The following is a 27,393-nucleotide window of genomic DNA, read 5'->3' as shown; positions in this document are numbered from 1 at the left end:
GGAGCGAGCGAGGCTTGAATGGGGATCGAACATGGGTCAATGCAGTGAGAGCGTGGCGCTTACCCACTGAGCCAATGGAGAGTGTAAGCGGGCGGCGGAATGAGGCAGAGTGGGGAAAACTTATCTTGACACGGAGCGTGGCTGGAGCTGAACGGCAAACAGGAGGATGAACGGAAAGGCAGGCGGCAGGCAATGCTTCTCTTGACATGGAGAGATAGAGCTAACGCAGGCAAACCGCAGTGCTGAAACAAAACTTAGAATACACAATCCTAAGCGGCCGGGAACGTGAACTACCACACTGGCTGAATCAATGATCTGGCCACGAGTGGATGCAAAACCGGGGTGTTTATGCTGCAGGTCTTGATGAGAATCAGGTGTGCCACCATCAAAGGGAAATAGGAGAAAATGAGGAATTAATGGAGGGACCATGACAGATTATGATATTGTGTCAAGTGTTCAAGTTGGATGACTCTATGAAGGAAAAAAGGATTGATTTGGGATGAGAACAGGGCGCAGTCAAGATTGTCTGCTCAGCTTCAGTATTTAATAGAATTGTAAAGTTACTACAAAATGATGTGCAATTTTCCCATTATTGTTGTTGGATTATTGTGGACCAAACCAGTTAGTACTATTCCTCTTAGTGCAGTAGTCTTTAAACCTGTAAAAGTTTGTTTCTACTTTCAAGAGCACTGTCACAGGTCACACTGTCGTAAAAGGTGAGCATGAGTCCAGATTTTAAGTGTTGGGTCCAAATCATCCTCAGAGTACTGTAAATTAGGGTGCTTGCAATCAAAATTGATACTAATATCGCCAACTTGCTCTAATTGCCTTGGACCTGGCCATGGAACTTACAACGTCTTTAAGCAGAGCAGTAGTTTATTAATCTCACCAACATGGGAAGTGCCTGAAACAAATTCGTTGCAAAAGCATGAAAATTATTGTTGTGCAATGACTATAGAGACGTTGCTGAAACAATTGCAAATCCTGTGCATGTGTATTTATTCTTTCTACCCTTTCTAGCTCCCATTGTGATTGGGGCTTTGTGTTTGCGCAGATAAGAATTAACTCCCTGGCCATGTAAAGTTCAATGGTTTATTAAAGTCATGTACACTGTATAGTCAGGAAAGCTGAATTAGACACCCTATCCTGATTTACATCCAGCCAATGGATTGTGGTACACCAGTTCATTTGACACATCTCTGTTTTCGCTGTATTTTACAGTATTTTTTCTCTGTGTTCTTCTGGTTTCCAGGGTATATCATAAGTCTTACACAGATATTCCATCTTGAACAAAACAAATAAGCATGTAGCAAAAGTGTATATTTCTCTTTTAGATTATCAATTAGAATTGTTTCGTACCAGAAACTGCAAACACATGAATGATTTACATAGATTGCTCACTTCCATAGTCTGTCTGTGCTTCACTCCACTGCTGTTGAAATCCTTTTCCCAAGCCCTTTATCAATTCCAGCTTTCTCCAGTGCTCCCTCAGCAAACTTTCTATTTTCATTAAGATAAGCTCCTCCAGGCATTTTCCAACTGCAGTCCTGCAGTGTTCTGCTAACTAATCATCCATGCAATTAGCTTATGTTTCCCCAATTGCTTAATCAAAAATTTGCATCCTCATGAACTATGCCCCTCATGCTTCATCTCTTCCTGTCACACATTCCCTCTACTCCCAAGTCTATCGCTTACCAAACCCTTCCCAGCTACCTAATAAGTTCAAAGTTCAAAGCAAATTTATTATCATATATGTCACCATATATTGTACACCCCTGAGATTCAACTTCTTGCGGGCATTCACAGTAAATACAAGAAACAATGAAGGACCGTACCCAAAAGAATAGACAAACAACCAATCTGCAAAAGACAACAAACCTTGCAAATACAAAGACAAAGGGAAAAGAATTATTAATAATAATAACAAATACATCAGCAATAAATATTTAGAATATGAGATGAAGGGTCCATGAAACTGAGTCCATAGATTGTGGGGATATTTCAGAGATGGGTGGTGGTGTGGGTCCTGAAGGCTCCTGTACTGCCTTCATAATGACAGTAGTGAGATGAGAGCAGAGCATGGCTTGGATAGTGGGATCTCTGATGATGGATACTTCTTTCCCGTGACAGTGCTCCATGTAGATGTGCTCAGTGGTGGTGGTGGGGGGGCTTTAAATTTGTAGGACTTTCCATTCAAGGGCATTGATATTTCCATACCAGACTGTGATGCAACCAGTCAGTATACTCTACACATCTATTGAAGTTTGTCAAAGTTTTAGATGACATGCCAAATATTCACAAACTTCCAAGAAAGTAAAGGCACTTTCTTCATAATTACACACACATTCTGGGCCCAGGGTAGGTCCTTCGAAATAATAACACCAAAGAATTTTAAATTGACCTCTGGTTTTCTCCTACTGGAGTCAATAATTGACTCCTGGAACTTGATAACATTGAATGTGAGGTTATTTACTGTGGCACCACCCAGCCAGATTTTTCAATGTCCCTCCCATATATTGATTTGTTACCACCTTTTATTTAGATAGTGATGTCAACAAACTCACAGTCATGTGAATAAAAAGAGTAGAGCAGGGTGCTAAGCACACAGCCTTGTTGTGGAGCTGTGCTGGTGGTGATTGTGGAGGAGATGATGTTGCCAATCCAAACTGACTAGAGTCTACAAATGAGGAAATCAAGGATCCAGTTGCACAAGGAGGTGTTAAGTCCTAGGTTGTGAAGCATATTCATTAGTTTTGAAGGGAAGCTGATATTGGATGCTGAGCTGTAGTCAGTGAAAAGCATCTTGATCTATACATCTTCTCTGTCCAGATGTTCCTGTGTCGATTGAAGTGCCAATGAAACGGCATCTGCTGTTGACCTGTTGTGACAGTAGGTAAATTGGAGTTGATCCATGTCACCTCTCAGGCAGGAGTTGATATGTTTCATCACCCACCCCTCAAAGCACCTCACCACAGTGGATGCAAGTGTGACTGGATGATAGTCATCAAGGCAGGTTACCACGTTCTTCTTAGGGACTGGGGGGTATTGAAGCCTGCTTGAAGCAGCTGGGTACCTCAGGCTCCTGAAGCGAGAGGTTAAAGATATGGGTGAACTCTCCAGCCAATTGATCAACGCAGGCCTGTAGTACTGAGCCAGATACCCTATCTGGGTCGGATGCTGTCCTGGGTTCACCATCTGAGGCCATCTTCTGTTGGCCTCAGAGACTGGAGTCACAGGGTCATCAGGGGCTATGGGCGTTTGTGAAGGTATCTCCATGTTTTGATGGTCAAAGCACATAACCATATAATTCTCTGACTTGGGTTTCATGAAGACATCAAACTCCAATCCTCTTTCTCTGGGGCAGTTCTGCATGTTCCTGTCTGTAGGATCAGGGGCCTGAGTATGTATATGTGCTTAAGTCTGAAGGTGGCAAAGTGCAGCCATTTGGGAATCTGGGGCATTTTAAAGAAAGACTCCATGACAAGGATGTTACGTTGCAACTTTATAAAACAATGTCTTGGCCACACTTGTAGAAGTTCGTAAATTGTTTTATCATTATCACTTAAGAAACTACAGTAATTTGCAAGGCAATGGAAAAAAAAAACACTGAAGAGTGGACTGGCAGGATAGCTCTTCTTGTGGCCAGTACACGTGATGGACTCAATACCCTGCCTCCGGCTGTTCTAGGACTTTGTCTAGGAGTCCTTGATTCATCTCAACACCAGTGGCTATGTCTGTATCTCTGTCCAACTGTCTGGATTTTTCTTCCCAGAAAGAAGGACTTGTATATAAATAGCATGCTTTCATTTGTCAGCCAGTGGAGCACTTGTATCGTCACTGCTGTATGGTAGGAAATGTGGCAGGCAATGTGTGCAGAGGAATGAGATACCAACTAGTCATACAATCATGGAAATTTCCACATTGAGATTGGCCAAATTCTTGTCAGCCAAAAATGAGGTTTCTCCCTTCTTATAAAATTCAGTAGCGTCTAATAACGTAAATAATTGGAGAAAAGCCAGTGTTCCACATTTTGGTTTGATATTGATTGAGGGAAACTGTTAAAGAGTCATGGAGTTACACATTACAGAAACAGTCCCTTTTGCTCAGCTCATCCAAGCCAACCAGGCAACTATCCTGAACTTGTCTTTTAAATATTTTAATTGTCCAGCCACTCCACTTCATCTGGCAGCCTGCCTCACCTACCCACAATCCTCTATGTAGAAAAGTCTCAAGTCTCCTTTAAAGCTTTCGTCTGTCATTTCAAACTTTGCTCACTAGTTTTAGATTCCCATACACTGGGGAGGGGAAAAACTGTGGCAATCCACCTTATATATACCCCTCTCATGATTTTGAAAACCTCTTTTAGGCCACACCTCAGCTTCCTTCACTCCAGGGAAAACAGTTCCAGTCTATCCAGTATCTCCTTATAACTCAAATCCTCTCGTCCCAGCAACAATTTTGAGGATCTAGACAGTCTGAAGAAGCTCCTGAAATCCTTTTGGTTGTCTGTCATCTCTTCCTTCATTGATTTCATTTTTGATCACCAGCCATCTGTATCTTTTCTTTGGCTGAGTCTGAATCTAATTGCACATTATCTGAATGCAGTTTGTTCATAACTATGAGTTAATATTGTGAGCAACAGCCATATGTTTCAAAAGAAAGGTCTAGTCTTGTTTAAGAACTTAAGAGATAGGAGCAGGAATGGGTCATAGGGGAATTCATCGTTGCTGTAAAAAGATCATGACATCATTTTCCAAGAATATCTCTATATTCACTGATGTACTTAATATCTATTAATCTCTGTTTTGAATGAACGTACCAATTGGACTTCCAAACATTCATGATCTTCTGAGTGAAGAAATGTCTCATCATCTCAGTCTTACATGGCCTAACCCTTATTTGCAATCTGTGGCCCTCTTATCCTAGACTCTTTAGCCAAAGGAAACATTTTTCCTGCTCTTAGACTTTAAGGATTTTGTAAGTTTCAATTTGATCACCCCTGTCCTCTAAACTTTAGAGAATATAGGCTCAGTCTTTTCAATCTCTCCTCATAGAACAATCCCATCCCTCAAACCAATCTGGTGAATCTTCAGTAGACTTCCACTGTGGTATGTGCATCCTTTCAGGTACGGAGATCAGATCTGTACAAAATACTCCGGGTGCAGTCTCAACATGCCCTACTGGATTGAAATAAGACTTCTTTACTCTTGTAAACAAACTTCGTCATGGTAAAGACTGGCATATCATTTATTCGCCTAACTGCTTGCTGCACCTGCCCGTTTCTCTTTGGTGACTTGTGTACAAGCACATCCAGGTTCATTTGTGTATCAACACTCCCCAGTCATTCATTATGTTACAAGTAGTCTGCTTTCCTGTTATGCTCATCACAGTGGATCACCTCAAAATTTTCACAGTATATTCCATCAGCCATGTTCTCATCCATCCATTTGATCTATATCCCCTTGGTGCCTCTTTGTATCCTCCTCTGTACTCTGAGTCCCACCTAATTTATTTTGTCCATAGCTTGTTTCTGTGATCAGCTAAGTTTATATTTTAAAGCAGTGACTATTTATCGCATGACTATGTTGTACCTCTTCTGATATTTGCAAGAATGAAGAAAACATTTAAGTCTAACTAGTCTGTATATTTCATAACCAAACTTCCCAAAATTTTCCATTAATTAACCTGTACAACTTAAGTCTAGGTTTTGTAATGAAATGTTTGCAGATGACACTATCTCAAGGATCCATAGCATTTAACTTGGAGTAAAACTGGGCTAGTTTCTCTTCATTACAATGGTTCCCCTCGAAGAATCAGCATCCATTTTCAGAGTTTAGTATATGTTGATAGCTTAATCTTCACTATTTGGATAAACAGAGAAAGACGGTCAAATTTATGAAGTACAGTAAGTATATTGTTTTTACTGGAAGTCTCTCTGCTCTCTTTAATTAACATGTTTTTTTTATATGACACAAACTGCAGACTAGTGAAATATACAGTGGATTCCAATTAATTGAGACACATCAGAACCAGTATGTTTTGGTCCAGTTAAACGTTGCCTTAATTAACTGAATTCATGGAAATAGTTAAAAAGGTATAAAAAAAAGACAAACTGCCATTTAACTGAGTAAAAAATTATGTATTAAATCAAATACAGAACAAATCAGAACACTGCCAGTACTACTACAGTACTATAAAACTGTGTATTAGTTCCTACTAGTTATTGACGGAGGAATTAATGCAGTGTACACAGCCATGTTCTTTTGATTGACTGTAAATGAATAAAATCAGTGCAGACACCTAGTACAGATAATGGACCGCCTTGAAACAATGCTTTCAATGTTTGCATCCTCTGAATCTTCATTTTCATTGTAGCATTCAAGATGACTGTCAATACCTTCAAATTCTTTGCAGTTCCTAACTTATTGAAGTAGTCAAATCTTTTAATTTTCACTCTTGGCAGTTTCTGTCATCTCTAAGCCTGAATGCTTGAGCCCACAGTGAGCAAAACAATTCTGAATTGTCTTAATGCTTTTTTATTCATCAACTATCAATGACAAAATCATTGCTTTTGAACAAAAACACATACAAGTGACTCTATTTAAAAACTGTTTGTTCTAAGCACAGTGTAGTGTCTAACAGCCACACAATGTGCTAGTCAGAAACTGTTCTGCAAAAGTCTCCTGTCCCAATTAAGTGGCATTGTGTCCCAAATAAACAAATAGAATCCCATCTATTTTCTCAATTTGGTTTTGTTCTTTAAAAGTTGCCCCAAATAAGCACCTGTTCTGATTAACTAATGACCCAATTATCTGCAATCCACTGTATATTCACTCTGATTATTGAATCTTAAGAGAATAATGTGCTAGCATGCAGTATATTTCAGTGGCAGGAGTTGGTGTTTAATTTTTATGAATCACTATGTTGTTCACCTGGTTATTTGGCAGATTTAAGGTCCATGTAACATCAGAGAGAGTCCATGTTAAATGCAAAGCAAATCAGGATTACAGATCTGGGAGCCTCAGAAGAATTAAATGAAGCCTAATATCAACCGTATGATATATTCTTAAATATATAGGAATTCAAAGTCTGTTGTCAAACCGAGAAGCTTTCAATATACCCCTGAACCTTGGTTATGTACTAAACAAACAAATCAAATTCAGTGCGATAAGTGACTAAATTTTGTTCTGTGCAGAATGAGGAATGGGAATTCTATGACCAGGTTTTGTGCCTCAACAATGACAGGGAAAGTTCCTCTCTCATTCCCACTACTGGAATTATTCTACGTAGACATCAGTTGGGGTCACTTACCATATAGACTTTACCATATGTGATTTTTCTGTTTCTCACACATCTAGTTAATTCACACTGATATGGAACACAATTTCAGGCTCACAAAAATCATCCAAATAAGAGGGGTGATTGATAAGTTCATGGCCTAAGGTAGAAGGAGTCAATTTTAGAAAACCTAGCACATTTATTTTTCAACGTATTCCCCTCCTACATGTACACACTTACTCCAGCGGTTATGGAGCATACGGATCCCTTCTTTGTAGAAGTGGTCCACAGCAGGGTGATTAATAAGTTCGTGGCCTAAGGTAGAAGGAGATGATTTATTAACTTCAAACTTTCTGCATTATCACTCAAAGAGTTGAACTACACGTGCATGTAACGAGAGTGTCTTGAACCTCCAGGTGGTCCACAGCAGGGGTGATTGATAAGGTTGTGGCCTAAGGTAGAAGGAGATGAGTTATAACGCAAACATGAGGAATTCTGCAGATGCTGGAAATTCAAGCAACACACATCAACGTTGCTGGTGAACGTAGCAGGCCAGGCAGCATCTCTAGGAAGAGGTACAGTCGATGTTTCGGGCCGAGACCCTTCGTCAGGACTAACTGAAGGAAGAGCTAGTAAGAGATTTGAAAGTGGGAGGGGGAGGGGGAGATCCAAAATGATAGGAGAAGACAGGAGGCGTAGGGATGGAGCCAAGAGCTGGACAGGTGATTGGCAAAAGGGATATGAGAGGGTCATGGGACAGGAGGCATAGGGAGAAGGAAAAGGGAGGGGGGGGAAAAACCCAGAGGATGGGCAAGGGGTATAGTCAGAGGGACAGAGGGAGAAAAAGGAGAGAGAGAGAAAGAATGTATGTATATAAATAAATAACGGATGGGGTACAAGGAGGAGGTGGGGCATTAGCGGAAGTTAGAGAAGTCAATGTTCATGCCATCAGGTTGGAGGCTACCCAGACGGAATATAAGGTGTTGTTCCTCCAACCTGAGTGTGGCTTCATCTTTACAGTAGAGCAGGCCATGGATAGACATGTCGGAATGGGAATGGGACGTGGAATTAAAACGTGTGGCCACTGGGAGATCCTGCTTTCTGTGGCGGACAGAGCATAGGTGTTCAGCAAAATGATCTCCCAGTCTGCGTCGGGTCTCGCCAATATATAGAAGGCCACATCGGGAGCACCGGACGCAGTATATCAGATGAGTTATACAGCTCTCGTTACATGCACATGCAGTTCAACTCTGAGTGACAGTACAGAAAGTTTGAAGTTAATAACTCATCTCCTTCTACCTTAGGCCATAAACATATCAATCACCCCTGCTGTGGACCACTTCTGGAGGTCCAAGACACTGACTTCTACAAAGGAGAGATCCGTATGCTCCACGACCGCTGGACTAAGTGTGTAAATGTAGGAAAAATAAATGTGCTAGGTTTTCTAAAATTGATTCTTCCTACCTTAGGCCACGAACTTATCAATCACTCCACGTATTTATGATCAGCTTCTGTAACTTTGAATTTCTTAGAATCTAATGGGTGACTGGAGGAGTGCAAATGGATGTGTGTGGCTTAGCATTATTGACCACACTAATAAGAGGGCCTCACATTCCTTATGTTCTACAATATGTTCTAGTGAATTTGGTCCAGTACATCATGGATAAAGCCCTCCTAACTTTTGAGCACATCTACATGAAACTCTGTCGTAGAAAAGCAGCATCCATCATCAAGGATCCCCACCACCCAGGTCATGCTCTCTTCTTGCTGCTGTCATCAGCTAGAAGGTTCAAGATCCTCAGGACTCACACCACCAGGTTCAGTAACAGTAATACCCCCCAACCATCAGGCTCCTGAATAAAAGGGATAACTACACACAACATCCTTTGGACCATCATTGAAATATTCCCGCAACCAATGATCACACTTTCAAGGACTCTTTATCTCCTTATCTCATGTTCTCGTTATTTATTGCTATTTATTTCTTTTTCATTTACACAGTTTGCTGTCTTCTGTGCTCTGGTTGGCCTTTCATTGATCTTGTTTAGTTAATTTTCGTCTTTTGATTTGCTGAGTGGACTTCCTCACCTTTGCCCCTCTGACTCTCAACGCAGGTGCCCCTCAGGGCTGTGTACTAAGCCCCTTCCTTTACTCTCTGTATACCCATGACTGTGTTATGACCCACAGCTCCAATCTGCTAATTAAATTTGCTGACGACACTACACTGGCCAAATCTCAAGTAATAATGAGGCAGTTTACAGAGAGGAAGTCATCACCCTGACACAGTGGTATCAAGAAAACAACCTCTCCGTCAATGTTGCAAAAACAAAGGAGCTGGTTGTGGACTACAGGAGGAATGGAGACAAGCTAACTCCTATAGACAACAATGGATCTGGGGTTGAGAGGGTGAACAGCTTTAAGTACATCAGCATAAACATGATCAACTATCTCTTGTGGTCTGAACGTACCAGCTGTGTGGTAAAAAAGGCACAACAGCACCTCTTCCACCTCAGACACTTGAAGAAGTTTGGTATGGCGCCCCCCCCCCCCACCAATTTCTAAGAACTTTCTATAGGGGTATGACTGAGAGCATCCTGACTGGCTGCATCACTGCCTGATATGGGAACTGTACTTCCCTCAATCGCAGGACTCTGAAGAGAGTGGGGTGCGAACAGCCCAGCACATCTGTAGATGTGAACTTTCCACTATTCAGGACATTTACAAAGACAGATATGTAAAAATGGCCTGAAGGATCATTGGAGACTCGAGTCACCCCAACCACAACCTGTTCCAGCTGCTACCGTCCGGGGAAACGGTACTGCAGCATAAAAGCCAGGACCAACAGGCTTTGGGACAGCTTCTTCCATCAAGCCTTCAGACTGCTTAATTCATGCTGATGCAACTGTATTTCTATATTATATTGACTATCCTGTTGTACATAATATTTATTATAAATTACTATCATTGCCCATTTGAGCAGAGACGCAACGTAAAGATTTTTAATCCTCATGTATATAAAGGACAAAAGTAGTAAAGTCAATTCAATTCAATTGTTTATGCTCAATATTTTAATAAAATCATGCATCGTGATTATTTAGTAGCACTTTTGCTGCAGTCATTCAAAACTCCAATTTCACAAACGGGACGACATCATCCTCAGTCTGTGCAGGAGGGAGCTAGAGTGTTCACAAACATCAATAAACCTGGAAGTCAATCACTTATTCCATGAGAAAAATGATTGGACGAAGGTAAAAATAAGGGCAAAATGCAATTTCAAATTAACTGATCCAAAGTTAGCAGTTTGGGGAAATAATAAAAAATTAAAAATTCAAAAGTCTCCCAAGGTTGTTCTTGCACGTCGGTATCATAGTTGCTGGAGTGAAGGGAATTAGAATAAAAATTACATAATTGTACTTAATCTCTAAAGATGACTAATTGAAAAGGAGTTATTGGCGTTAATGGGCTGTGCAGCTTCTCATTCCTAACTTGCACATCTTATGGCAGATATCTGAAGTACCAATGTGAGGAATTACCTCATTTCACATGGTCTCAGTGGTGGGCAACTGTTGTGCTCTGAGTCCATTGCCAGCACCAGTAGGTAGTTTAAGAATTCTGTATCACACTTCATTTGATTTTAGATATTTTCCTGCCTTAGGGCTCATGGCAGGTGGTTTTTTGCAAGCACTGGTGATGTATCAGAAATTACTCAAAGTCAAATGTCAAAGTCGACTTTATTGTCACTTGCTCGAGTATTTTATGCATAGGTGCACTGAGAAAGTAATGCAGCAGCATCAAAGGCACAGAACAGCAGATAAGCAGCATTCAGAAGAAAAGCATAAGTTATACATAAATTATATATAATGTTTACAAGAAACAGTACAATTTGACAATAAAGAACATATTACCATCCCACTAGCCTCCACATCCAGCTCATAATTCTCAGTAATTTCCACCATCTCCAAAAGGATCCCATCCCCAAGCACATCTTTCCCTCCCTCCCACTGTCCACTTTCTGCAGGGATTGCTCCCTAGATGACTTGCTTGTCCATTCATCCCTCCCCACTCATCTCCCTCCTGGGACTTATCCTTGCAGGTGGAACAAGTGCCACATCTCCTCCCTCACTACCATTTAGGGCCCCAAGCAGTCCTTCAAGGTGAGGCAACACTTCACCTGTGAATCTGTTGGTGTCATTTGCTGTATCCAGTGCCCGGGTGTGACCTCCTGTATATCAATGAGACCTGACGTAGATTGGGAGACTGCTTTGCTGTGCACTATGCTCCATCCACCAGCAAAAGCGGGATCTCCCAGTGGCCACCCATTTTAATTCCACTTCCCATTCCCATTACGACATGCCAATCCATGGTCTCCTCTACTGTCGCAATAAGTCACACTCAGGCTGGAGGAGCAACACCTTATATTCTGTCATGGTAGCCTCCAACCTGATGGCACGAACATTGATTTCTCAAACTTCTGGCAATTTCTCCCTCCCGCACCCTTCATTATTCCCCAATCCCGGTACTCTCTCTCTCCTTGTCTTCTTAGCTGCCCATCAGCTCCCACTGGTGCTCCTCCTCATTCCCGTTTTCCCATGGTCTTCTACCCTTTCCTGTCAGATTCCACCTTCTCCAGCCCTTTATCTCTTTCACCAATCAACCTCCCAGTGCTTTACTTCACCCCTCCCCTCTTCCAATTTCACCTATCACCTAACATCTTGTAGTTCTTCTTCCCTCTCCCCATCCTCTTACTCTGACTTCTCACCTCTTTTTCCAGTCCTGATGAAGGCTCTCAGCCTGAAACGTAAATTGTTTACTCTTTTCCATAGATGCTACCTGGCCTGCTGAGTTCCTCCAGCATTTTGTGTGTGTTGCTTGGATTTCCAGCATCTGCAGATTTTCTCATGTTTGTGATACAAGGGAAAGTCCATTTGTACTGCATAGTGGTCAAAGTGGTCTTCGGGAAAACGATGAGTAGCTACACCTTACCAATTTATGGGGAATTGAAGCACATGTATAGTACAGAGTACACAAATCATGAAGTTTTACCTGAAGTAACACATGACATATGTCTCAACGTCATACAATCTATTTTATTCAGAAACCCAGAACGCTGATGAGTGTGTCCAACAAATCAGAAGAATTGTGGAATCTCCCAGCATGCCTCTGCCACACTGCCTTATTCTGCAGCACCTAGTGAAGCACTTTTGTAAGGTGTGTCAGTATGAAGGTGCAAACCGTCCCACACCAAGGCTTCTGGGCGAAATCTTCAGTGATGTCTTGTTTAGGCATTCACTATCAAGGTAAATGACATAAGAAATTAATCCTTTTTCTTGTATTTTTTAATATGCCAAACTCTGTATAAAAGCCATTTACTAGTCAATACACTGAATATTTAAAACAAATTAGCTTTAGGAAAATAGCAGTTTAACCTAAAAATGATGCATGCACTTATGATTGACTATATCCTTATGATCCAAAGCATGCCACTTATATGCAGACAACAGAGCAAGGTGTTGGCTATATGGAGTTTATGGTGATACCGCATTTTAATTCGATATGATTGTGAGATTCTGCCACATCAAATGTGGCATTTTTTCTAGATATCCTGAAATATATTTATAACTCCATAGTGGTTTCTTAGCACTAAGGTCCTGCAATAAATTCTCACCATAATAATACCTTCTGGAAGATTGTGAAAATAGTAAGAAAGAAGATTCAAGGAAGGAGTTTCATGGAGATAGTGTGTAGCTAGTGGTGCTGGCAGTAACTGTGCTGATATATTTGTGGTTGCAGTCTATTCTTACACTAGACAGAAACATAATCTCATGTTTATTTTGTGTCACATGAATTCATAATGAGATTATTCCATTTTGAAATGGTTTATGAGATTGGTTCCTCATAGTGCTGTATTTTTAGTTAATTATTTTAATTGGTAGAAGAAAAGCAAATAGACATGCCTTTTTTAATTGACTGTTTGGGATAGATCAGGGTTTACTTTGCGGGATGAGTAGATCAAGTGCAGTACTGTAGGTTAGAATGGTCCCCATTATAGTTCTGTGTGTTGTGTCATTGAAATGTAATGATAATGAGATGATGATGCAATCAATAATAATGAGACCAACCTAACAGACCACCTTTCTGTCAACAGTTACCTGTATTTTAGGTGACTTCTACCATTGATAAAAGACAGTCATATGATGACATAAACTGCAGTGATTTTAATTGAATAGAAAATTTCCTTCCTGACAGGGTATGAGATATTTCACTGAATCTTAATACCAACAAAATTATCTACAGTGGTTATGTAAAATGCTGAATGGCTGTTATGTTCCAGGTTATTGGAAATTTATAGTACCTTTAATCAAGTTTCTATAATTGGATCTTTATTTAATTAACTGAGAAATATGGGTGCTGGGCCAATATCCAGAGTGTAGATTATCATGAAGTTTGAACCATGTTGTTGAGAATATGAAGTAAATCAATGCTGAGGTTAACTGTTCAAAGCATGTAGTGGGTAGCAGTAATGGAAGGTGAGGATGGGTGGAAGAGGGAGATGGCGAGTCATTTATCAAACTTTTATTTGGTATATTTCCAGTTCCAATCTCACTTGTTTGACTGACAAGTTAAAATTGGTGCACCAATATTAAATAAATATTCTTTGTTCCAGCAGTAAACCACCTCCAAACTTTTCAATGCAACTCTTTGTTGACCTGGCACATATCAGAGGACAACAAATCAAATGTACTTGTTGCATAGTCCAAGGCTGGCACGTGATTATAAGCTTTTGTCAGCAAATCTGAAAAGGCAGAGGAAGCTGTAGGAATAATGGGTCTATTTGAATTTCTCTCAGTGACTTGCAGCATTACCATGTCTCGCTCTTGATTACTATTTATTAAACACTTCTCTGTTCAGTAAATTGAAGTCAGTGGCAAGAATTTGTAGAATGCCTATGTCATGCCAATGTTGTAAATTGTGTTTGGAACTGACATTCTGCCAGGCTGAATGTATACAGAAATGTTAAATGCTTGTTATATTTGCTTCCAGTGCTGATGTGAATCCAGAGCTCCACGTTAAGATCATTGAGGCGCTGATCATGACTGGAGGCTTGGCTGAAATGCAAGTAGCACCAGGTAGGAAGCCAATATTCCTTTTCTGTGCTATGAAATCTCCTTGGCAGATACTTTTTTTTTTCATCAACCAACATCATGAGGTATTTCTAAAAGTATCTTAGATAGCAACTAGTTACAATAGTCTCTTGTTGGCCTTCACACAGAATCCATTCAGATACAGAAACTATTTTCAATATTTTTTTGGATTTCTTCAAGTTTGTCTGAACCACTGAAGTTTTTTCTAAGATGATGCATGTGGGATCTTGACCTATTAAAGGAACACTGATTTTATGTGGAAATATTCATCAAAATTGATTTTTATTTGTATGGTTTGCAAAGGGGCGATGATTTGTTATGGTGGCATTTCACACATTCTGCATTTCAATGTATTTTGTAACTGTGTCATTACATCAAGCTGAAATATATCTTATTTGCCCTATTATCTTTCTCAAACTATTTGGATGATTGAACTGGATCCAGGCATAAAGCAAGAGGAATAAATTACCATTTTGATTAGCTTGTAAAACAGTTTGATATGGTACTAACTCATGCCTTATAACTAATCATAGATCAGTTGTTCTTATGTCCCATTGATCTGTACTGAGTTAGTCTGAGGCTAATGAATACCCATGAAACTGTACCCTAAGGGAGCTTGGTGTCTGCTAGAAAATACAGGAAATAATGAGTCCCTTCACTTAGCAAGACATTTGTGTCTTCCAATTTGGATTTGAGTCAATCCGTTGTCTTTAGCGAAGATTATACAGTACTGTGCAAAAGTCCTAGCACCCCTAGTTTTTTTTTAATATGGTTTCACCTGGTACGGCTTCCAAATAGCCCTGATCTCAACATCACCAAGGCTGACTGGGATTACTTGGAGAGACAAAAGCAAGTGAGACAGCCAAAGTCTGCAAAGGAACTGTGGCAAGTTCTCCAAAATGGAACAACCACCAGTCAAGTTTCTTCTAAAACTGCATGACAGTGTATCTAAGAACATTAATGCAGTTTTAAAGGCAAAAGGTGGTCACACCAAGTATTGATTTGATTTTGTTTTTTTTTATTGTTTACTGTTCTTTATAGTAATATTTTTTGATATTTAGAAACGTTTCACTTCATTATTTTTGAAAGCATCTTATAGAAGTTTTTACACGTACCAGAGAATTTTGCACAGTACTGTTTACCTCTGAAATAAGCACAGTGTCCGTCTTATGTTGGGTGCATTGTTGTATGAGGAGTGAAACTGTGCTTCTGAAAGAAATAAAGCATAACCTGCCTGATGAAAAGGAATATTTTCTCTTATGCATTTTAATTTCTGAAATTACAGCTATGTCTGCTTAAGTATATTGAGGGTTGTGTATTCTATTGTCTCCATTCCCAGAGACAAAATTGGATGGCACTCGTTCACTTTTATATGATAATTCTTAATTGAAAAATCATTTGAGTTGCTATTACCTACTGGCTGCTGGCTTTGTTCTGCAGATGGCCAATTAAGACTAAAGCAATTTGTAGTTAATTGATAAATGAATTTTGTTCAGGCACTTATTACTGTAGCTAGAAACTGCAGAGACCCTTGTGTTATTAAGTTTACATTTGATTGGTGGCTTTATTTATTTTGAGAAATACATCTTTCCCTTTCAATTGTTGATCAAAGTAAAGGGCACTTCATGTATTCTGCTTCCAGTTTATTAGTCATTTAGAGTTCATCATGGGAAAGGTGGGAGGTGTGTGAGAGATAAAAGAGATTGTATATGGTTATCTTTAGGAATGATAACTCAGAGCTTGTGTTATTTTAAGTCTTGTGAAAGGATACCATTTGTTTGTTGTGTGATGTGGGAGGAATAGCTATATGCCATGATCTATTTTAGTTGGTTGTATTTGCCTCATATTTTATGGGACTGAGCACTCAGATTATTTTTGTTTTTAATGAACCTGTTCTGTTAATATACAGCCCAAGAGTCAGTTTAATGGAACGCTAATTGTATTCCTTTCTAGAGTTTACCAGATCTAGAAGAAATTCTATGACAGAACAAAGAAACTAAATATACCTAAAAAGATTTATCTCTTCGTACAATGTATTGTATTATGTATTTGGTTTTAGAGGGCAGTGCTGTGTTACAGGAATTGAATTGAATTGACTTTATTATGTATTTCCTTCATATACATGAGGAGTAAAAATCTTTAGGTCTCCGTCTAAATGTGCAATTTATAGTACTTTATAATAAATAGTATGTACAACAGGATAGTCAATATCACATTGAAATACAATTGTATCAGCATGAATTAATCAGTTTGATGGCCTGGTGGAAGAAGCTGTCCCGGAGCCTGTTGGTCTTGGCTTTTATGCTGCGGTACTGTTTCCCAGATGGTAGCAACTGGAACAGTTTGTGATTGGGGTGGCTCGGGTCCCCAGTGATCCTTCGGGCCCTTCTTACACACTTGTTTGTCTCTGTAAATGTCCTGAACAGTGGAAAGTTCACACCTACAGTTGCGCTGGGCTGTCCACACCACTCTCTGCAGAGTCCTGCGATAGAGGGAAGTACGGTTCCCATATCAGGCAGTGATGGAGCCAGTCAGGATGCTCTCAATCATGCCCCTATAGAAAGTTCTTAGAATCTGGGGGCCCATACCAAAATTCTTCAACCATCTGAGGTGAAGGAGGCACTGTTGTGCTTTATTCACCACATAGCCATAATGTACAGACCATGTGAGATCCTTGGTGTTGTGTATGCAGAGGAACTTAAAGCTGTTCATCCTCTCAACCCCAGACCCATTGAAGTCAATAGGGGTTAGCCTGTCTCCATTCCTCCTGTAGTACACAACCAGAACTGTGTTTACAAGAGCCGTGTAAGGCTGATTACAAGAATAATGATCTAAAATAAACCCATGAACAAGAGGGAAAGATGCACCTTGCTTCCACCATAATCATAATGTAATTAGGATATTCAAAAAGTTTCTTCTGTCTATTCTGAAGGCATCTATGATAAAGTACAGAATAGATTTCCTAATGCCTTGTACTTACTGTGTGTTCCCGAGCAGGCACCTATAGGTGCTCTGTTCTTTCTCACAAACATAAGAAACATGAAGTAGTCAAGCAAGGTAAAGAGAAGGAGGAAGAAAGAAAGTGAAATCAGGAGAGCTTTTCCTGAGTGTGCTGCAGGCAGAGTCTGACATCTGGTGCAGACTAATCATTGCAGCAGACATTCCCAACAGAAAAGTACCACCTCCAACAAGAGAGAAACTGACTAGGCATTCAATGTCATGGCATTCACTGAATCCCCATCTTCAACATATTGTGACATTTCATTGATGGAATGTGTAGTCAAGGTCTGGCAATGCTCCCTCTCAACTGCAGGAAAGAATTTGTTCTTCGTGTAATACTACAGATATAGTACTCACCCAAGTATAGCTTCCATTTTATCTGGAGAGCAAAATGGAGGTTATGATGCGCACATCTCCAGAGGAAAGGGGAAAGAATGTACTGAATGGAGCACTAACCTTGGCCTGTGCCGTTGTGATCTTTGGATCAAGCTGCGCAGGAACTCTGTGTTTACAAATACCATATCATCTGATATTCAGTCTGCCTCTGGGAATGTGAGGGTGGGCCCTGTCTGCATTTCAATTGAACAGTGATAGTGAATCCCGTCAGATAATTCTCTGAACATTCTATCAAAAGTATTTGACAGAATGGCTCATTAGCTGAAGTCCAAGTTGAGCACCAAGACCTTGCTTAGTTGCCAGTAAGAATCCTGACCAGCACCCCATCTCAACTCCCAGCGCTCTCTGTAAAATCCTTTATGCATAGCCAATTTCTCAATACCACTCCAATCGTCCTAGATGTGACTGCAGTGGGAAAGAGACATTCAGAAAGGGACATCTCCTTCTGGAATGTGCATAGAAACATAAAAACATAGAAAACCTACAGCACAATACAGGCTCTTCGGCCCACAAAGTTGTGCTGAACATGTCCCCACCTTAGAAATTACTAGGCTTACCCATAGCCCTCTATTTTTCTAAGCTCCATGTTCCTATCCAAAAGTCTCTTAAAGGACCCTATCGTATCCATCTCCACCACCGTTGCCAGCAGCCCATTCCACACACTCATCACTCTATGCATAAATAACTTACCCTGACATCTCCTCTGTACCTGCTCCCAAGCACCTTAAACCTGTGTTCTCTTGTGGCAGCCATTTCAGCCCTGGGAAAAAGCCTCTGACTATGCACACGATCAATGCCTCTCATCATCTTATACATCTCTATCAGGTCACCTCTGATCCTGCGTCGCTCCAAGGAGAAAAGTTCATAAGGCATGCTCCCCAATCCAGGCAACATCCTTGTAAATCTCCTCTGCACTCTTTCTATGGCTTCCACATCCTTCCTGTAGTGAGGCGACCAGAACTAAGCATCTGCTTAGAAGACCTGAAGTACCATCCATGTTTCATCTGTTCATTTGTGCAACACAGGGCTCCCAGCATTTTGAGATATTCCCTGAAATTGAGAAAGAAGTCACCTTCTGCTGAAAGATGTACTTTGGATCATCCCAAAGCTTGTTTGTCTTTCCAATGCAAGTTTCTGTCAATAATAAAATGCACATTCCCGTGTCTGTGGCCTGCTGAGGAATACACACATGTCAGGGAAAGGACATGGTTGCATCATGTCCTGCATACTGCGGTTCTGAAATTCTTGTTAAATACCCCTGAGACTTATTGCGTGTGGAAGGTGTGAGAGGGGGAGGGAGCGAGAGAGAGAAAAATAGTAAAGAAGTTAAAAAATATATATATACCAACTTGTCAGGAATGGAATGAGAAATCTTACACTGTGACTGATGCACTGAATTATTTACTTGCAAATTTTATGAACTAAGTACATTTTGATAAAGGAAGTACTGCAGAACACCATTGAGCAGAAAATTATAAAAGTAGCTCAGAGGTTGAGTGAATAGGGTGAGGGACAACTCCTATCTTCCAAAGCATTTTCATCATTTACAAGCCATTCTCTGTCAAGTGGTAAATGTTATTAGCTGAAGAGAAGAGAACCAGCTCAATTCCTTTGCACTCTCCATATAATAATCCATGCGATTTGTCTGAGGCAGATTGTTGGGTTGATATGAAGCCCCTGCGGCTTCATATATCAAGATCTCTGGTTGGGAGCAGTTTAATTTTGCACAGCAGATATTGAGCTTCCACTGCCATACATGGTTGTTGATTGACTTCTTCTGCAGTGGAAGGGGAGACTTGGCTGAGAGACAGAAATAGCGATTGGGTCCACGAGTCCGAAATTGAACTTGACTTTCACTTGCAGCACTCTCTTGGCTGAGAGGTGTTGTTATCAAAACAAACAATTCTTTGGGGCTTTACAGATTAGACACAGGGGGCAGATGCTTCCAGAGGCAGGAATCAGAGAATCAAAATAAGGGGCTAGCTTTTCAGAACAGAGATGAAAAGGAATTTCTATACCCAGAGATTAGTGAATCTTCAGAATCTTCTACACTGGAGGGCTATGGAGACTCAGTCAATACCTCAAGGTGGAGACTGATAATTTTTTTTAGGTAGTGAGGAAATATAGGGATGTGAGGTTAGTTCAGGAACATGGCACTGAGGTAAAAGATCAGCTATCATTTTATTGGATGGTGGAACAGACACATGAGTAAGTAATCTACACCTGTTCCTAATTCAAATACTCTCAGTAGCAAATGACCTTTGTTTAGCTTTCACAATGTTACTGCTGTTATTACTGATAATATTAAATATGGTCAAAGGCAGTAATTAAAATGGGTGGCCACTGCGAGATTCTGCTTTTTCTGGCGGATGAACCATAGATGCTTGACGAATCAGTCTCCCAATCTATGTCAGGTCTCACCGATATACAAGAGGCCACACCGAAAGCACCAGATACAGTAGATGGCACCAACAGACCCACAGGTGAAGTGTCGCCTCTCCTGGAAGGTCTGTTTGGAGCCCTGAATGGTAGGGAGGCTCTTTACTTCACCGCTCCCCCGCTTCTGATTTCACCTATCACCTTTTGTTTCTTCCTCCGTTCCCCCCGCCTTCTAACTGTGACTTCTTATCTTTTTACCTCTAGTCCCGATGATGGATCCCAGCCCAAAACATTGACTATATTCTTTTCCATAGATGCTGCCTGACCTGCAGAGTTCCTCCAGCATTTTGTGTGTGTTGCTTGAATTTCCAGCATCTGCAGATTTTCTCTTGTTCTTGATATATGCTGGTTGCATTGAGTCAGATAGTATGGACATTTATGAGGATGATATCATAAAGTTGAGCAATAGAGGATTTGAGCTGTACATCTTACAGTGGGAAAACTATTTTTCTTGATTTCTAACTTAACCTTCATTTTATCGTAGCAACTATACGTGGCTACAAGTAACATTGGTGTTCAACTAGCATAATCAAGTTTAACTTGGCTGCAAGAATCATATAATGTATTTACCAAAGCTATATAAGCTTGGCAAAATAAAGCTCATAATGATTTTGTTATAATAGGAAAACTGTATTGTTTTCTTAATTTATTTGCCCAAGACCAACATGATAGCACGCTCACAATTACAATAACTTTCCTGGGTTGGGACTACACATAGCACAATGTGAAACATAAACACTTCGACTAAACCCATGATATAATTTGAATAGTTTATTTTCCTCACGTAAACATTTTTGGTTATATAAAAGATCATTGACTCTTTGACTTATTTTTGTTGACCACTCCTGTTGATTGAAATGGCTCACGTGAGGATGAGAGGAGCTTCTTCATTTCCTTTTGAATTACAGAGGTGCAACATGATCCTGTCCCCAAAGAATAATGGCTCCCTGATACAGTATATTCACAGGAAGTAAATTGGAAGTGGCCATCCAGGAGATGCGGTAAAGGCTCTGTTATCAGGCTCGTGGCAGATTTGACATATACTAGTTTATCAGAAATATTGGTTAAGCTGATATCAACCCAGGCACTCCCTCAGCACTGCCCATGTGCTGGCCTTCGGTTGTCTCTGAAATGACAGTTAGCTAAACTTTCAATATGCATGATACTGCTGGCTAGCAGGAAAGACAGAAAAGTTATCTTTCCTGCATAGGTTTCGGAATTGTATCTAGCGTTTTAAAACCTGTTTGGTGCTACACACATTACTTTCCAGTCAAATTGCAGAGTTGAGCCCTTTCTGCAGTATTCAGCTTTATTGCACTCTACGTCAAGGAACTCTTTGGTCTATATTGTATTTTCATGATTGTTGTTAATATGCAGTTAAGCAACCATCTGGACTTTATAGCATGACAAACACATTATTTTTGACTGTGACTGTTGTACTGTGTGACAAAGGATCTTAAAAAAATTACAAAGGGGTTTCTATGTTATTATGTAGCAAAGTGCTAGTTTGAATGATTAAATGACAGAGGCCACACTCTACTGCTGCTGTATTTTCCTGGAGCCCTTACAAAGGAGGGTCAGTACTGTTGCTGATGTCTACTGAAAATAAGCCCACACTTTGCATGTATTGTCCTTCTGCAAATGTTAAACAGCATCTGGGATGTTGCTTCATGGATTGTGAATATTCAAACCAGACCTGCTGACTTTTTTGAACCGTTTTGCTGATGGCTCAGCGAGTTTGCTGAATTTGCTGAATAGCTAAGTTGGTTGGCGGCTAAGAAACCTCTCTCAGTACTGAGTCAGCTGATGTCAAGATGAAGCAGGAACAATGCCCTGGATTCCTGCAGATGACTGCTCTCCTGCTGTTGAGTGTGCACATGTAGTTGTCAGTTGAGAATAGGAGCACTGTTGGCTGTTTTCCAACAATTATCTAAACATGCACTTTTCTCCCCCAACATGCCCCCTGTTTCTCTCCCCCTCAACTTCAACCTCCCCATCTCCTGGATGTTGACAATATTGCTCAGGATGTGAACTAGTAACCTATAGCACACATGAATTGGAGCCAGGTTCCAGATTTTTGCTTATCTGCTCCTCAGGGGATATTAGTTGTGTCAGGAATTCAGTGGGAAAGGGTAATAAAATTGACATGCCATCATGTCTTATAGAAATGCAACATTGCAGCTCAACCACAAACATTACTCCATTTCTCCAATAGTTTGAAATGGAACAGTAAACCCTGGCTTTTATAAAAATATACATGTAATCCTTTAACTCTTTTGGGTGATAAACAGCAAGGAAAATGTTTCAATCTTATAATTCAGTTTTGGTTGTTCTGGTAGCTTTATGAAACTACATAGTTGCTTTGGATTATCAGTCTAGTCCTAATGAAGGATCTCTGCCTGGAATGTCAACTCTATATTCCTTTCCATGCATGCTGTCTGATTTACTGAGTTCCTCCAGCACTTTGTGTGTGTTACTCTGGGTGTTGTGCGGGCACATGGCCAAGTAGTTAAGGCGTGCAAATAGCGATCTGAAGGTCGTGAATTTGAGCCCCACCCAAGGCTGCGTGTTGTGTCCTTGAGCAAGGCACTTAATCACACAGTGCTCTGCGACGACACTGGTGCCAAGCTGTATGGGTCCTAATGCCCTTCCCTTGGACAACATCGGTGTCGTGGAGAGGGGAGACTTGCAGCATAGGCAACTGCCAGTCTTCCATACAACCTTGCCCAGGCCTGCGCCCCGGAGAGTGAAGACTTTACAGGCGCAGATCCATGGTCTCGCAAGACTAACGGATGTGTTTTGTAACTTCAAAACATTAACTAATTCAAATGAAGATACGGGAGTCCAAAGTGTAGGTCTACTTTCAAGTTTATTTTAAACAAGATGGGCACGTAAAAACGTGGTAGTGTGGTGATGTATGCAATTGACGTATTTATACATATAACCCATAATAAGTTATTTAAACAAACAAGAATGCTTAATCAAACAATATATCTACAAGATTAATCAAATATTACTTTAATATTAAATACATAACACCGGATTTCCAGCATCTGCAGAATCTCTTGTGTTTGGGTTCTTGCTCTATCTTTCCATTAATTCCGAGTCATTCCAACTATCTACTATTGTATCATGCACATTATTATCTTCTACTAGATAACTGTTGAAAATATTCATCATTTGGATGTCAGGGGTAAGTTTTTTATGCAGAGAGTGGTGAGTGCGTGGAATGGGTTGCTAGCGACTGTGGTGGAGGCAGATACAATAGGGTCTTTTAAGAGGCTCCTGGATAGGTACATGGAGCTTAGAAAAATAGAGAGCTATGGGCAACTGTAGGTAATTTCTAAAGTAAGTACATGTTGGTCACAGCATTGTGGGCGGAACGGCCTGTATAGTTCTCTAGGTTTCCGATGTTTCTATGTTTTTAATTGCTTCATGACGGTCAACCTTTCACATTGACAAGCAGAGGATATTATCTTTTTTTTTGTTTTGCTGAAATCTTTTAAAAATTAATATTTCTAAAGCAAAATGATATTCAGATGTTCATACAAAATGGTCACAATCTCTACAGAATACCTCTTAGAGATTATTGTCATTATTATTAATATAAATTCTTACTTTTCTTCAACAAGGTTGATTGCTCAAGTCAAGCATTTAGTTTGGCCCAATAAAATAGCAATTTTTCAACAAACTCTGACCAACCGCAAGCTTTATTTCTTCAGATGTAATGTTTTATACATTCTGTCATCATCAGATTTGCACATATTGTACAACAGAAATTATTTCTGAAAAGTTGGGAAAAAACTAAACTTTGAACTTAAATGTGCAGATATAGATGAAAGAGAGGTTCAAAAGTTTGAAAATATACATTAATTATTTTATTTGTTTGGACAAGGTATATAAATGTGCTGAATTTGCTATTTGCATTAAGATATTGTCATATGGTTTATGCATATTAGACATTTCTAATTTATTATATTAATATCCAGTTATTCTAACACATCCTTGGCGATTTGACTCTCAATTGCCATGGGTATTTTATAATGAGAAACAGACAAGTCTCCACTAAAAAAAATATTCACAGTTGGATTTTCAATAAGCCTTCTCCTGTTAGCCATGGTAATTGTAGACATAGCTGCTTGAAATGTGACAGTTTGACTCTCCACAGTGTCATGCCTAAAAGATGGGAAATCCAGCTCAGAGCTCAAACTGGGCAGGGTCATTGATGCATTTGCTACAGAGAGAGCGAGGGCAAGCCCAGGCAGCCAGTCCGCCCCTATCCAATGTCAAATGCAATTTGGGATGACTTTGCAGATGCTGGATGTGATTTATGAGGCTGCACTCTGAAACGGCTGGAGGAAATCGAATCTTTCCCCATTTTCTGCACAGCTCAGGTGAGGAGATATTGGAAAAATGTATCTGAAGGACGCTGCCTTGAACTAGTTCAGAGCTTGGGAAGTTTATCAAAGAGCCTTTATCTGATCAAAGATCAAATAGTAATGTCTGGGGACCAGGATGTGTCATTGCTGTATTGGATGACAAATACAAGAGTAAGGGGCTTGACAGCAGTTGTCCCTGTGGATTAAAAACTGGCACAAAGCCAAACCTTGTCTGAACAGTTAGGGGCCTGCTTAGATTTCCTGTTTATCTTTTCTGTAAGAGAGGTTAAGCTTCATTATAATGTTAATTTATTTGATTTTAACAAAATCTTTTTCTGATGCATTCATTCAGTTAGTTTCAATGTATTTATAGCCTTAAGGCTAAATGTTAAAAGCATTAAACTTTAAACTGGTACAAGTTTGCTTTTACATACACAATCCTTGTAATATCTCATATTTCCACCCAGTTTATTCACCAATAATAGAGCAATTAAAATTTGAAATTCTCGGAATGGAAAGGGTGCAAATATGTTTTGAGGGCTGGAGGAGATTAAGATTTTAAGTGAAAATTTAAAGTTGAGGTATGGCTTAACCAGATGGTCATATAGATCAGGACTTTAAATGTAAATATAAATGGGACTTTATCTGAGTTCAGAAAAATGGAACATAATTATAAAAGGAGGCCAAAAATAGGGGAGGGAATCAAGAATTGTATGCACCTGCTCTGCACAGACATTGATATTACAATCCAACATAGTTTCCCCATCAAACCTAAGGCATGGTTGCTCACTCTCTCCTGTCTTGTCAGTATGCCAAATAGAACTCTTTGCAAAGTGCATCAGGATGGATGCAGCCATAAAAGCGACATGCCAAACAGTGGGGGCTGCCTCCACGTGGATAATGTCACTCTCATTTTGGAGAGCACGTTCATCATGTATGTGTGCGATATTTTGCCAAAGGCCTTCTCCTCATTCGAACTGTCCAGGCAGGTTCACTGTCCTGCACATAAGCAATGGTTTCCCTGAGCAGTGCAAGGCTGTCAGAGATTATCTTGCTGAGTATACAGCAGGTTTGGACCAGCATGATCACCTCTCCAAGAACAGAATTGAACATATTGATAATGATAAATGAGAAAATCTGCAGATGCTGGAACCCCAAGCAACACACACAGAATGCTGGAGGAATTCAGCAGGCCAGGCAGCATCTATGGAAAAGAATATTGTTGATGTTTCGGGCCGAGACCCTTCGCCAGGACATATTGATGATGACCTTGAACAGTTCCTTGTAAACAACATTCAACAATGATATATACCTGGGTCCACCCAATCCCACAGACCCGAGTACAACCCAGCCAGTAAGCCATTGTTTCTGAGAAGTTTTATTACATTCCAGGATATGATGGAGCCCTGTTCCTCTAAAGTCGGTTGCTGGTCCAGACCTTCCTGCTTGCTGTCATTCTAAATCTCCCTGTAAGAGGATAGGAAGTTTCAGGAGGTGTGTCGCTATGGCCTTTCTATGTGCAGACTGGCATAGAAGAAATTGCAGATCGTCAGTACGTCCATCTATTTGGATGCTACTGAGTCACCTTCTTCATAAAGGCTGTAGATTACAGTGCTCCCCTGCTGATTGGACAATGACTTGGAGGGTTCCAAGGCAAAGAATAAGGCTTGCTGGCTCCTCACACTCTCACATTCACCATGACCCTGCCTCCGTGACTGCAGAAGTAACAGATTTTGCAAGTATATCCAGAGTTGACGCAATCTTTTCGATCTTGTTTTCTGAGCTGCTAAGTCAAGGAGGCAGATATAGCTAGTTGTAGTGATAGTATAAGCCTCCAATGTGAATGCTTGTTTGCTGTTTTTTTTAATTACAAATGCTGTCCTTTTGGGTCACCTGGGAAACCCCAATGAAAACGATCCTATTGTTCTGCTATCCACAATGTGAAATAAGAGCAGGAAACAAAAATCATGTTTACCCTCATTCTGGAGCTCTTCAAGTTCAACATGATTTAACTTTTGATTGAACCAGTCACACATTATACTGAATTTACAAATTACACTATTCCTTCAAAGGTGGGCAACATATGCTGTGGACATCATGGCAATGCAAAGTGTTCAAGCAGAATTATGTTCTATCTGAGCTTCTGGTAGTGGTTTTTCAGGCACCAAAATATGATGTGTCAATTGGAGAAGGCTACTTCTGATGGGTAACTAAAAGTTAGATAATGGAAACACCCACACCTGGCTGGCATATCTAAAAAAAAGTTGCTGTTGCAGGTCCACGCAAACCTCCTACAACTATTGACAAAGGTAGTTGGTTCCAAGTAGAAATAATAATACTGCACAAGTTTGCAAAACGTACCCTTCCTTGTAAATTATGTGAAAATGGAAATAACAGCCAGAATCACAAAACTGCTTCTGGAAATACAGATACTATAAAGCTAGCTAGGAAAGTGCATCACAATAAGAAGAAAGAAGTGGTTTATTAGCGATTAAAAATGAGCTTCACTTGTCACAGGTACATTGAAACATACAGTGAAATGTGTCCGTTGCTTGAAATCAAATCAGTGAGTATTGTGCTGGGCGGTCCGCAAAAATGTTGCCACATTTCCGATGTCAACATACAATAGCATGCCCACAACTCACTAACCCGAAATGTACATTTGACATAAAAAAAGTGAAATGATCAGGTAGTGACTTGTTTCAGCCAGCTTGCTGTCAGGAAACCAGGCTCCTATGACTTAGAACACTCACAACCCA

At 40.2% G+C, this 27,393-nt stretch overlaps 1 protein-coding gene across 4 annotated transcripts in view; it reads left to right on the top strand.

Moving 5' to 3' along the window:
- The window catches only part of pik3r3b (phosphoinositide-3-kinase, regulatory subunit 3b (gamma)), a 598,971-nt gene that overhangs the window by 342,535 nt on the left and 229,043 nt on the right, over nucleotides 1–27,393 (top strand). For all 4 annotated transcript variants that reach the window (XM_072273711.1, XM_072273710.1, XM_072273712.1 and 1 more), the window contains 2 exons: nucleotides 12,374–12,575; nucleotides 14,320–14,405. In XM_072273711.1, coding sequence (XP_072129812.1) covers nucleotides 12,374–12,575; nucleotides 14,320–14,405 — 288 coding nt within the window. The remainder of the gene's footprint in view (nucleotides 1–12,373; nucleotides 12,576–14,319; nucleotides 14,406–27,393) is intronic.

Source organism: Mobula birostris, chromosome 12 (assembly GCF_030028105.1).
Source record: "Mobula birostris isolate sMobBir1 chromosome 12, sMobBir1.hap1, whole genome shotgun sequence".
NCBI lineage: Eukaryota > Metazoa > Chordata > Chondrichthyes > Myliobatiformes > Myliobatidae > Mobula > Mobula birostris.
Note: the sequence above shows the minus strand (reverse complement) of the source record. Positions and strands in the feature narration are given on the sequence as shown.